General features: G+C 36.3%; 1 protein-coding gene across 6 annotated transcripts in view; it reads left to right on the forward strand.

Moving 5' to 3' along the window:
• Positions 1 to 13719, forward strand: part of WDR41 (WD repeat domain 41) — a 204438-nt gene that overhangs the window by 79389 nt on the left and 111330 nt on the right. The window contains exon 1 of one of the 6 annotated variants that reach the window (XM_038532492.1): positions 4919 to 5002. The exons of the other annotated variants lie outside the window; for them this stretch is intronic. Coding sequence (XP_038388420.1) covers positions 4934 to 5002 — 69 coding nt within the window. The 5' untranslated portion in view covers positions 4919 to 4933. Of the gene's footprint in view, positions 1 to 4918; positions 5003 to 13719 lie in introns of those variants that run through there. 6 annotated transcript variants of the gene reach the window in all.

Consider the following 13719-nt stretch of genomic DNA (forward strand, 5'->3'; position numbering starts at 1 on the left):
AGAAATTCCATTAGAATTTCTGACAGTAGAAAATGATTAGAAAGTTCTAATCACTTAGATCTAATCACTGATGTGCCATGATGAAATTTAAATACACTTTGGCTATTGAAATTGGAGAGACCAGAGACATGGAATCAGTTATAACAGTGGTTCCAAATCTGTTGTGTATGAGAATCATTTGGAGACAAGTAAGCCTGTAGTGGCTGAGAATCCATGAATACAGTTTTTTTCAAAGTATTATAGATATTTTGAAATATTATAATATGAAAGTATTGTAGCATCCAGGATTTGAAAAGCACTGAAGTACCAGGTTATTGCTTCATTCTAGGCAGAAGGCCCAGGTCAGATTTGAATGATGTCTTAACGAAAGAAATTGGTGGTGGATTGACTAGTGGGAATTAAAAAAGAAAGTCAAAGATTACTTCTAAGTTTCTACTCTGATGGAAGAGAGAAAGAAGAAAGGTAGTTTGAAGGAAGGCATGCTGAGATAAGTTATGAGCCAGTTACGTTTGAATAGATGGCAGTTTAACAGGGCATACATACCCTGGAAGCAGGTAAATCTGAAGACTGAAACATGGATCCAAGGTCAGGACTGCAGACAGCATTTTGGGATCACTGGCATAGAGTTGCTTGTTGAAGCCATTAGAGTAAATACACTCACTGGAAGGATTAAGTGTAGAGATGAGAGACAAGTGTGAAGAGTAGAACCTGGGTGGGTTGCCACCCCCTGGAGAAAGAGGCAGTAAAGGAATTTCTGTCAGCAAAGGAGACAAAGAAGTTAGGTCATTCAGAATGTGAGATGATTGACCTGGAGGCTTTTGAAAGTTTTAAAAGTGGTGACAAAACTATGTAGATCATCTGAATAGTATCTATGAAGTCTTAATGGGCTGTTTGACATGCAAAATGTAACTGTATTGTGAATGCAGTTTGATGGTTAAACTATTATATCAGTTGTTCATTGGTTCAGGTCTAAGGATTTGAAGTGGCAGCCTTGTAAAATAACATTAGGGTCTGGGATCCCTGGGTGGCGCAGTGGTTTGGCGCCTGCCTTTGGCCCAGGGCACGATCCTGGAGACCCAGGATCAAATCCCACATCGGGCTCCCGGTGCATGGAGTCTGCTTCTCCCTCTGCCTGTGTCTCTGCCTCTCTCTCTCTCTCTGTGACTATCATAAAAAACAAAAACAAAAACATTAGGGTCTGGTCCATCTCTTTTAGGGGTTGAATAAAGTTCCCATAGGGAGAAAGAAGAAAAGATCACTTACTATGTAGTAGGTGCTATCTTTGCACTTTACATGTGCTAATTTATTTAATCTTTACAGTTGCCCTGAAAGATAGGTATATTATGCATATTTTATAGATGAGAAAAGTTAGACATGTAATGATTAATTAAGTCACCCAATGAGACATGATTAGAAAGAGGAGTAATTGGGATCCTAATCAAGATTTTCTTATTCTAAAATATATGTTTTTGATACAGTTTATCAACATTTTTCTTTTTTTTTTTTAAGATTTTATTTCTTTATCCATGAGAGAGAGAGAGAGAGAGAGAGGCAGAGACAGGCAGAGGGAGAGGGAGAAGCAGGCTCCATGCAGGAAGCCTGATGCGGTACTCGATCCCGGGTCTCCAGGATCAGGCCCTGGGCTGAAGGCGGCGCTAAACCGCTGAGCCACCCGGGCTGTGCCCTATCAACATTTTTCAACTGGATTGTCTTGAATGGCAGAAAAGAATAGATTTATTTATCTATTTATTTTTTGAAAAGAATAAATTTATGTTTAGGGGAATCAGAAGCCATCTACTGAGAGTGGGAATTTTTTGAATTCTTTTTTTTTTTTTAAAGATGTTATTTATTTATTTGACAGAGAGCAAGCAGAGGCAGAGGGAGAAGCAGGCTCCTCACTGAGCAGGGAGCCCATTGTGGAATTCTGTCCCAGGACCTTAGGATCATGACCTGAGCTGAAGGCAGACACTTAACTGACTGAGCCACCCAGGCACCCTGAAAAGTTTTATTATTATCTCAATTAACTTTTAGTGCCTAGTGCATAGTAGGCCCACAAAGAGAAAATTAGCATCTCAAAGGGCCATAGCTGAAACATGGGATGGTTTCAAAAGTTTGTCAGAAATGGATTAAGTTTATATCCTGTGATATAATATATATAATGTAAGATCCATTATAAACAGAATGGATCTGAATAGTATGTGTAAGGTACTGTTGGTTTGGCAAGCCTGGTTGTAGAGTTGTCTTAGATGAGAATAAGGACTAGCATGTGGTTTTGCTGATGAGAGGCAAAGTCAGAGAAATCAGAAACTCCAGAGTGAGATTTCTGAATGTTAGAGGGGCCATTGACCTGTATGTGGTGATAGAAGAAATGAAGGTTTACAAAGTCATCAGGCATTTATGTTAATGATAAAATCTGATAGCTTTGAAATTTCATAAAACAGGAGACTGCTACCATGTTGTAGTCATGTATTTGCCATTCATTGATTCATTCAGCAAGTGTGTATTGAGCACTTACAATGTATCAGGCACAGGGCTATGTAAGGTAATGGTTTTAAAGATAAAATGGGGGTACCTGCCTGGCTCAGTCACTGGAACATGAGACTCTTGGTCTCAGGGTCCTGAGTTCTAGCTCCAAGTTGGGAGTAGAGATTACTTAATAATAATAATAATAATAATAATAATAATAATAATAATAAGTTAAAAAAATTTAAAGATAAAATGGATGTGGTACTTGCCCTTAAAGAGCTTATAGTCTGTTGCAGGAACTGAGAGAATATCTATTAAAACAAGATAAAGGGATCCCTGGGTGGCGCAGCGGTTTGGCGCCTGCCTTTGGCCCAGGGCGCGATCCTGGAGACCCGGGATCGAATCCCACGTCGGGCTCCCGGTGCACGGAGCCTGCTTCTCCCTCTGCCTGTGTCTCTGAGCCTCTCTCTCTCTCTGTGACTATCATGAATAAATAAATAAAATCTTTAAAAAAAAAAAAAAAAAAAAACAAGATAAAGAGCAATAATAGCAGTAAGAAATGCACAAGTCAAATATAAGTAAGAAATTCAAAGGAGGAGAGATGTCATTCTTGGGAGAATGAAGACTTTCTTTGAGGAGGCAGCACGTGAGCCAAGTCTTTGAAGGATGAATAGGGTTTGGTCACTTGCAGATATACCACCCATATGTTTACCAGCCTCTCACCTAGGTGAGAGCAAGTCATATGTAGGTTTAGGATGCAATATTTACCTGATTTTTCCCCCTAAATATGTGGAATACCTTTCAGTAGTCAGAATACCTAAACAAAATGATACATAGGCCAACATGTTCTGTTTTATCTCAAAATTTATCTCTTTCTGTGACAATTATCATGCCATTTTGTGTTTTCTTAGAAGGAAAAATTTGGACGTATGCAATTTTCTGTTGAAGACATCATTAAGTAGCAGAATTTATTAACAACTATAGTTGAACCAAAGGACACATCAACTGATTGTTAGTTCCCTGGCACCAAATGAAGATATATTATCAGTATTTGTGTTAAACATTCCATTTTAACGGTGCAAATACATATTCATTAGCAAGCAGAATAACCTTAGAGTGTGCACTTTGCATGTGCTTATTATTTTCATGAAGTCTGAGCAGGTTTTAAAACTTTGCATGACCTCCTGCGTGTAATCTTTGAGTCTGTCATTCACATGTAGAAAACTCACCTCTCTGTTTAGCCCGTGGTTGGTAAGAGATAGACAGTTATAGGGCCCCTCTGCCCTTGAGCTGTTCCATTAGTGCATGGAAAGCACCTTGCAGCCTGTGACAAGCGCAGCAGATCGGCACTAAATCAAAAATCAGTGCCAGCCAGGGATCTAAGCCACCATGAAGGTCACAGCCATCAACTGCATGCCATCTCAATCCAAACAAAACACATTGGATACAGGGGGATTTTCACAACTCACAATAGGTGACAAACACTTCATGTTAGAGTAATCCATAGCAGTGAAACTGGGAACTGACTTTTTAAGTACTTTTGAGTATTTAATCAAACTTTGAAAAAGCTGGAGGTAATTTTGGTAATATTTTACATTTAAAAACAGAAAAAAAATCCAAAAGAAAACCTTCACAGCATGGTGTTACTGTAGTCACGATTTTGATGAAAGAATTTTTTTGTTTTTTGTATTCATGTGTGCTTTTAAGAAACAAAATCATCAGAAACTGTATATAAAAATTGTTTTCATTTGGTTTCTCGAAATAGGTGCCATTGATCTATTATGAAATGAACAATTTATGCTTTAAGCTGCCCAGTTTTGCCTATCCTGAGAGCTTATAATTAGCATTTATATTAAAAAGGAAATATTAAGACTAGTCTGATTTTAGTACAACTTTACCTTCAGCAGTATAGTTCAAATAAATTTAGTGAATTTGAGTCTACTTATTATAGGAGTTCTGTACTATCTAGTAAAGGTTTTGAATAATACGATATTATTTAAATGTTATGGATCAGGTTCCCTTTTCATGTATAACACACAAAAGTTCAGGAGGAAAAAATGTATGAAAATTAAATTATAAATCTTCTATCTACTTGAATAGGTTTTCTTTTATGGCATTCTGAGAATTAATTGCCCAAGTTAATAAGAAGAATTGTATAGCCAAATGTAATAAGCCAGAATTTGCTGAATTAACTTGGAAACTGCCTAAGTTTTATAAAATGAAACGCTTATATGTGAAAGTTATTTTCTTTTCTTTTTTTTTTAATTTTTTTTTACATTTTTATTTATTTATGATAGTCACAGAGAGAGAGAGAGAGAGGCAGAGACACAGGCAGAGGGAGAAGCAGGCTCCATGTACCGGGAGCCTGACATGGGATTCGATCCCAGATCTCCAGGATCGTGCCCTGGGCCAAAGGCAGGCGCCAAACCGCTGAGCCACCCACGGATCCCTGAAAGTTATTTTCAAAATGGAACAAGCATGTTCATGTGACATGATGAATTACATCACACTACTATGGAGGTGGGATGAGGCAAAGGTTAGTTCTACCTTTGATGACGTAAATGACAAGGGGCTAACATAAGAGATGTATACAGTATTCTTATAATATTATTAACTTATTAACAATATTAACTTCTGTGAAAGATAAACAGCACAGCAATGGATAGAGAGCAGAGGAAAAAATGAACTGTCTTTACAATCTAATCAGGTTTACAGTGACCAAGACTATTTTGAGAATATGCCATTTCAATAACCCAACTATCTCTACCAGGGAGTGAGTTCATGGTTAATTTACACTAGCTGGTGAAGTTTCATGAAACTGTAAAATCAACAGTCCAGTAGGAGGGTATGTAATGGAAGAATGCCATCTGCTGGTGAACCCTATCAAATCTGGGTTTAATTAGGAAAACCTGAGGACACATTCTCTGCAGACCAGAAGATTCAAAGTTCATGGAAGCGTTTTTTTGTTTTTTTCTCTTCTGACAAATCTGCTGTCATTAAGCTGATACATACCTTTGATATACATTATTCATTTTAAATTAACTTTATTACTAATTTCATGGAGTCACTAGTCAGGAAAGCCTTTAAAGGAAATGGGCACAAAGGGCTTTTTTTTTCTTCCTTTTTATCAATTTAGAAAGTTTTTGTGTTCATCATTCATCAGTAGTCAGCCAGTGAGTCTGTTCTGTTTAAAAGCTCTGGCTTTTCACTTAATGCATCCCATCTGTTTCTGAAATAAATTGCAATAATCCGTGTTTAATTTTAATCAATGTATTACTAAATATGCAAATTATATTAAAAGCCGTGGTTTGAAAAAGCTTTCATTTGTAAATATGGTAGCTTAAAACAGGAAGCATATCTAAAAGCCATTTAGCTACAGTAGCCTAACTCTTACACTGTAGCTGATTTATAAAGCAGATCACAAGTTGATCTTTCTCCCACAAGGGGATATGTAAAACTGTTGCATATCAGATTTTGTTAACATCTGATGGGCTAGTGCTAACACTGTAAGAGACTCATACTTCAGCAACCATGTCTTTGACATTTAAATTAAGATAATCTTATTCCATTCTCCATCTTTTTATTATTATTATTTTTTAAACAACCTAACATATGAATTTGTGTGATTGGTATATGAATCACAGTTAAAGCAATTTGAGCAAGCCTTTCAATCAATCTTAAATTTTTAGTGTCTAATTTACTTGTGATTTGCATAATTAATGTGGAAGGGATCCTTTGGGATTCTCTCTTTCCCCCCTTTGCTACCTTGTGTCTTGTTCACTGACTAGACAGAGAGGGAATGATATTGGAGTTCTCTAAGGCCTACTGGATGACTTTGTTAGGAATCTAGAAATTACATGTTACATTGCTGTGTCTGATGGGGCTGGAATAGGGGGTAAACTCTGAGAATTATATCTGTTATTTGCAGAAGAGTCCATTAACGTAGCTGTCACTGAATTGTGTATGTAATTTACCAAGCAGACACCTTATAGGAGAATTTTAGAATTTTTTTCTATATACGGGTCATGAGTTTATGGGAATATATATGAGCGTGTTCATATACTGAATTCTGTCTTTTACGAATTGTACTGGTTTGGGCACATTACCTAGAGTGTAGTCTTATCAGTCATAGGCTGGAACAAGGTCTCAGCTGTGTTCTTAAAATATGTTAAAATAAAATTATATAAACATTAAAATAAATTATACAAAAAAACAAAGGGTAATAAATGCTCAAACATCACTTCCTAATTACTGTGCTACATTTTCTTGTTATTTATGCCCTTAAAGTTATTTACATCTGTTTCTTCTATCTTTATGGTGAAGATACTAGATAATGATGTGCTACTGTGCATTTCTTCTGAACTCCATATTTAGTTAATATCAAATTTGTAGCAGAAATAGGCCTTGGTGGGAGTATTTACACTGTTGAAATCGGCAAATGCTACAAATCAAGGCTTTTCCTCCTCTGTGTAGCTAGTTGTTAACTAGCACATCACTCTGTTTAATTATGATACGTAGCAACTCAGTACATGTTCTGTTATTTATTCTTGAGCTCTTCTAAGAGAAAAACAATAGTTCTCACAGATCCCTTTACAAAAAGCAGAATATGTATTTGACTTCCTATAGAATCTTAGCCCCAATTTGTTAAACTTTAAAAATTAAGTTTTTCTTTCTATGATAATAGATAATATGGAAAATAAGGAAAAACATTTTTTCCAGTGACTATGTTATTTGGAAAAGAGAAAAGTCATTCCATATTTAGAGTTTACTAACCAGTTTGTGTCTTGTTTATTAGTTCACCAATTTATTGCTGTCAAGCAATATGAGATTAGAATGTGTTAGAAAACTAGTTTGTGGAATAAACTCACTGCATCAGTATAAATAGTAGAATTATGCTAAGGACCATCTTTGTTAGCAATAAACTTATTTCTCTATGCAGAAGATTTATTAATCATACCTCAGGATGCTTAATAATCACTGTAAACAAATTAAAAACCTCAGCTTGTGATCCAAGGTCATTTTCAAATTGGAAGTGACCTCAGCCCATCCTAAGAGGGCTAATGATGTAAAAATCGGTAGGGCAAAGTCCTCTGGGGAACACAGCACAGATCAGCAAGGCTCTTCTGGTGAATGCACCAATCTGCTCTGTTTCCAGAGGCCCTTTGTGTGGCCAGACTTTCTGGGAAAGGTGGGCTGTCTGTTGTTGCCTAGCACTTATATAAGAATTTTCTGTTTTTAATTTCCTTGCTTCTTTTCTGTTCTTGGTTTTATACTCACTGAAAAGAAATAACTCATAATCCACTAAGAATGTAACCATGGTTAAGTTTTCCTCTCCTAAACAGAAAGAGAATTCAAGATGTATGATTGTTTTCTTTATAAAAAGTCTTTTTAAGTTAAATATTAATTAAAAATACGTTAGGATCTGAAGTATAAAAATTTTATGATTACCTATGTGCCTACCTCTATATCTATCTCTCTCTATATGTCATATATATGTATGTGTGTGTGTCTGTGTGTGTGTGTGTGTATATATATATATATACACACACACACACAACATTTGTAATACCTTGTATGCCCATCCCTTCCTTATCTACTTAAGGTTAACCATTATACTGACTTGGAATTTTCATTGCTTTCTTTTATTCACCATTTTTTTTTTAAGATTTTATTTATTTATTCATGATAGTCACACAGAGAGAGACAGAGAGGCAGAGACACAGGCAGAGGGAGAAGCAGGCTCCATGCTGGGAGCCTGATGTGGGATTCGATCCCGGGTCTCCAGGATCGCGCCCCGGGCCAAAGGCAGGCGCCAAACCGCTGTGCCACCCAGGGATCCCTTATTCACCATTTTGACATATTTTTTCTTCTAAACAATATATTGATTAATTCTGCATGGTTTTGATATTTATATAAAGAAAATTATATTGTATATATATTTTTTGTGGTTTTATAGCTTCTACCGTAAGTCATTAATATTCATTGTCATATAGTACTGCATTGTAGGAATATGCTACGATTTATCCATTCTATAAACATATGACCATACACATATCTGGAAGAGTTTCTTTGGGTAGTGTCAAATTGCTTTCCAAAGTGATTATACTAATTTAGACCACACAAAGCAGTGTGTATGTATTAGTACCTCACATCAGTACTTAATATTACCAGAATTTTAAGTTCTTACGACTTGGCATATTTGAAATTTTATCTGATTATGAGCATCTTTCATCTGTTTATGCTATGGCTACTTGCACTTCTTTGTGAAATGCTTTTTTGAGTATTTTTTTTCCTATTGGGTTGTATGTCTTTTTTTTACTGATTATATGAAGTAGCTCTTCATATATTTTGGGTTCATTTTTTTTGTCCATTTAGAGGGTATTAGGTATTACAAATAACTTTTTCCAGTGGTTATCTATTCACTCTTTTTTTTTTAAAGAGGGGTCACAGAGGGGTAGAGAGAGAAAATCTTAAGCAGGCTCCATGCCCAGTTCGGAGGCTGACATGGGGCTTAGTCTCATGAGCCTGAAATCATGACATGAACCAAAATCAAGACTCAGACATAACTAATTGAGCCACCCAGGCATCCCTATCTATTTAGTATTTTTATAGCATCTTTTGGTACACAGAAGTTCAAAACTTTCATGTATCTAGTACCATTTTTCAGGATACTGAACACTTGAAAACACTAATTTGAAGAGATATATGCACCCCTATGTTCTTTGCATCATTGTCTGCATTAGCCAAGATAGGAAAGCAACCTAAGCATCCATTGATAGATGAATAAAGAAGATGCAGTGTATGCATATATGCATTTATATGTATACACACACATGTATATACATACATGCAAGATGGAATATTACTCATCCATAAAAAATAATGAAATCTTGCCATTGGTAAGAACATAGTTGAACCTAGAGAGTATAATGCTAAGTGAAATAAGTCAGATAAAGAAAGACAAATACCATATGATTTTTGGGTTTGGCTTTTTTCACTGAGACTCATCCAAACTGTATGTATCAGTTTTTCCTTTTATGGATCATTGGGTCAAGTCTGAGCTTAGCCCCAGATCCTGATAATTTTCTCTTAGATGATTTTCTAAAAGTTTTATAGGTTCATATTTTATATTTAAATCTGTGATTCATTTTGATCTAATATTCATATAAGGTGTGCAGTTTAAGTCAAGGTTATCTCTTTGCTTCTGGATGTACAGCATAATTTATTGAAAAGGCTGTCCTTCCTTCATGGAATTGGGTTTGCACTTTTGTCAAAAGTTAGTATAGCATATTTGTGTGGATCTATTTCTGGGTCTTCCATTGTGTTCCTTTGGTTTATGTGTCTATTTCTCTGCCCATACCACACTTTCTTGATTACTCTAGCTATATAGTAAGCCTTAACAAAGAAGAATTTTTCCCACTTCTTTGTCAAGATTGTTTTAACTACTCTAGGTCTTGTGCCTTTCCTTTTTTTTTTTTTTTCTTGTGCCTTTCCATATAGATTTTAGAATAATCTTGGCTGTGAGAAAAACCTTGCTAGTATTTTCAAAGGAATTGCATTAGACTATCGACCAATTTGGGGAGAATTGATACTCTAATTATAATGAGTCTTCCATTTCATGAATGTGATATATCTCTTTACTTTATTTTAGTTTTCTTTGACTTTTTAAAATCAGCACTTGGAAATTTTTTAGCAGATATATTATATACATGTTAAATGTATAAGCAAGTTTTTCATTTTCCTTAGAGTAATTATAAATTGTATTGTGTTTTTAATTTCAGTTTTGACATGTTTATTAGTATAATTGATTCTTGTGTGTCCTTTATATTTATTTAAATTACTAATATATTTAGATTGATTTTAACATCTTATTTAGTGATTTCTATTTGTCCTAACTATTCTCTGTTTCTTTTTCTCTTCTGAATCAAAAGCTTTTTTTTTTTTTCATTCAATTTCTCCCCTATTAGGGCATTTTATGCTCTATTATTTTTACTTTGGTAGTCATTCTAAAATATTTTTTTCCTGAGTGAGAACTGTTATTATTTGAGGTATGCAAAGGAAGTTTCCAGATTATAAGAGTATTTTACTAGTTGTAAATACACATAGAGACCAAAGCATATCTCTAAAAGTTAAATGTTGGTAAAAATTTCTGCCTGGTAACCCGATTGTGAGAGTCATGCAAATAGAGTAGGAATCAAAACATGTTAATTCTTTAGTTTTGTTTTCCAAAAATCTGGTTTACCTTTAACCTAAATTGTCTCCTTTTAAAAAAAAATTTTATATATATTTTTTTTATTGGAGTTCGATTTGCCAACACATAGTATAACACCCATTGTTCATCCCGTCAAGTGTCCCCCTCAGTGCCCATCGCCCAGTCACCCTGTCCCCCTGCCCACCTCCCTTTCCACTACCCTTTATTTGTTTCTCAGAGTTAGGAGTCTCTCATGTTTTGTCACTCTCTCTAATTTTTTCCACTCATTTTCTCTCCTTTCTCCCATAATCCCTTTCACTAATTTTTTATATTCCCCATGAGTGAAACCATATAATGATTGTCCTTCTCCAATTGACTTACTTCACTCAGCATAATACTCTCTAGCTCCATCCATGTCGAAGCAAATGGTGGGTGTTCGTCCTTTCTGATGGCTGAGTAATATTCCACTGTATACATAGACCACAGCTTCTTTATCCCTCATCTGTCGATGGACACCAAGGCTCCTTCCACAATTTGGCTATTGTGGACATTGCTGCTATAAACATTGGGGTGCAGGTGTCCTGGCGTCTCACTGCATCTGTATCTTTAGGGTAAATACCCAGTAGTGCAATTGCTGGGTCATAGGGTAGCTCTATTTTTAACTCTTCGAGGAACTTCCACACAGTTTTCCAGAGTGGCTGCACCAGTTCACATTCCCACCAACAGTGCAAGAGGGTTCCCCTTTCTCCACATCCTCTCCAACATTTATTATTTCCTGTCTTGTTAATTTTCACCATTCTCACTAGTGTGAGGTGGGATCTCATTGTGGTTTTAATTTGTATTTCCCTGATGGTCAGTGATGCGGAGCATTTTCTCATGTGCTTGTTCCCTAACGTATATGTCTTTGGTGAAATTTCTATTCATGTCTTTTGCCCATTTCATGATTGGATTATTTGTTTCTTGGGTGTTGAGTTTAGTAAGTTCCTTATAGATCTTGGATTCTAGCCCTTTATCTGATGTGTCATTTGCAAATATCTTCTCCCATTCTGTAGGTTGGCTTTTAGTTTTGTTGACTGTTTCTTTTGCTGTGCAGAAGCTTTTTATCTTGATTAAAGCCCAGTAGTCCTGGGCAGCCCAGGTGGCTCAGCAGTTTAGGGCCACCTTTGGCCCAGGGCCTGATCCTGGAGACCCAGGATCGAGTCCCATGTTGGGCTCCATGCGTGGAGCCTGCTTCTCCCTCTGCCTGTATCTCTGCCTCTCTCTCTCTGCATCTCTCATGAATAAATAAACAAAATCTTTTTAAGAAAGCTCTGTACTTCATTTTTGCTTTTTGTTTGCCTTGCCTTAATAGATGTATCTTGCAAGAAGTTGTTGTGGCCAAGTTCAAAAAGGGTGTTGCCTATGTTCTCCTCTAGGATTTTGATGGATTCTTGTCTCACATTTAGATCTTTCATTCATTTTGAGTTTATCTTTGTGTATGGTGTAAGAGAATGGTCTGGTTTCATTCTTCTGCATGTGGCTGTCCAATTTTCCCAGCACCATTTATTTTTCAATAAATAATTCTTCAATAAATAAAGTCTTTTCAGACTGTCCTTTTTCCAGTGGATAGTCATTCCTGCTTTGTCCAATATTAGTTGACCATAGAGTTGAGGGCCCATTTCTGGGTTCTCCATTCTGTTTTATTGATCTATGTGTCTGTTTTTGTGCCAGTACCACACTGTCTTGATGATCACAGCTTCATAATACAACTTGAAATCCGGCATTGTGATGCTCTTGGCTCTGGTTTTCTTTTTTAATATTCCCCTGGCTATTTGGGGTCTTTTCTGATTCCACACAAATCTTAAGATGATTTCTTCCAACTCTTTGAAGAAAGTTCATGGTTTTTTGATAGGGATTGCATTAAACGTGTAAATTGCCCTGGGTAGCATTGACATTTTGACAATATCTATTTTTCCAATCCATGAGCAGGGAGTATTTTCCATATCTTTGTGTCTGCCTCAATTTCCTTCAGAAGTGTTCTGTAGTTTTTAGGGTATAGATCCTTTACCTCTTTGGTTAGGTTTATTCCTAGGTATCTTATGCTTATGGGTGCAATTGTAAATGGATTGACTCCTTAATTTCTCTTTCTTCAGTCTCATTGTTAGTGTATAGAAATGCCACTGATTTCTGGCCATTGATTTTGTATCCTGCCACATTGCCGAATTGCTGTATGAGTTCTAGCAATCCTGGGGTGGAGTCTTTTGGGTTTTCTACATACAGTATCATGTCATCTGTGAATAGGGAGAGTTTAACTTCTTCTTTGCCAATTTGAATGCCTTTTATTTCTTTTTGTCATCTGATTGCTGAGGCTAGGACTTCCAGTACTATGTTGAATAGCAGTGGTGAGAGTGGACATCCCTGTCCTGTTCCTGATCTTAGGGGAAAGACTCTCAGTGTTTCTCCATTGAGAATGATATTTGCCATGGGCTTTTCATAGATGGTTTTGAAGATGCTGAGGAATGTTCCCTCTATCCCTACACTCTGAAGAATTTTGATCAGGAATGGATGCTGTATTTTGTCAAATGCTTTTCTCTGCATCTATTGAGAGGCTCATATGGTTCTTGCTTTTTCTCTTGTTGATGTGATCTATCACGTTGATTGTTTTATGAGTGTTGAACCAGCCTTGGATCCCGGGGATAAATCCCACTTGGTCATGGTGAATAATCTTTTTAATGTATTGTTGGATCCTATTGGCTAGTATCTTGTTGAGAATTTTTGCATCTGTGTTCATCAGGGATATTGGTCTATAATTGTCCTGTTTGGTGGGGTCTTTGTCTGATTTTGGAATTAAGGTGATGCTGCCTCATAAAATGAGTTTGGAAGTATTCCATCCCTTTCTATAATTCGGAACAGCTTTAGTAGAATAGGTATTATTTCTTCTTTAAAACGTTTGTTAGAATTCCCCTGGGAAGCCATCTGGCCCTGGACTTTTGTGTCTTGGGTGGTTTTTGATGACTACTTCAATTTCTTCCCTTATTATCAGCCTGTTCAGGTTTTCTATTTCTTCTTGTTCCAGTTTTGGT

Source organism: Canis lupus, chromosome 3, assembly GCF_011100685.1.
Source record: "Canis lupus familiaris isolate Mischka breed German Shepherd chromosome 3, alternate assembly UU_Cfam_GSD_1.0, whole genome shotgun sequence".
Taxonomy (NCBI): Eukaryota; Metazoa; Chordata; class Mammalia; order Carnivora; family Canidae; genus Canis; species Canis lupus.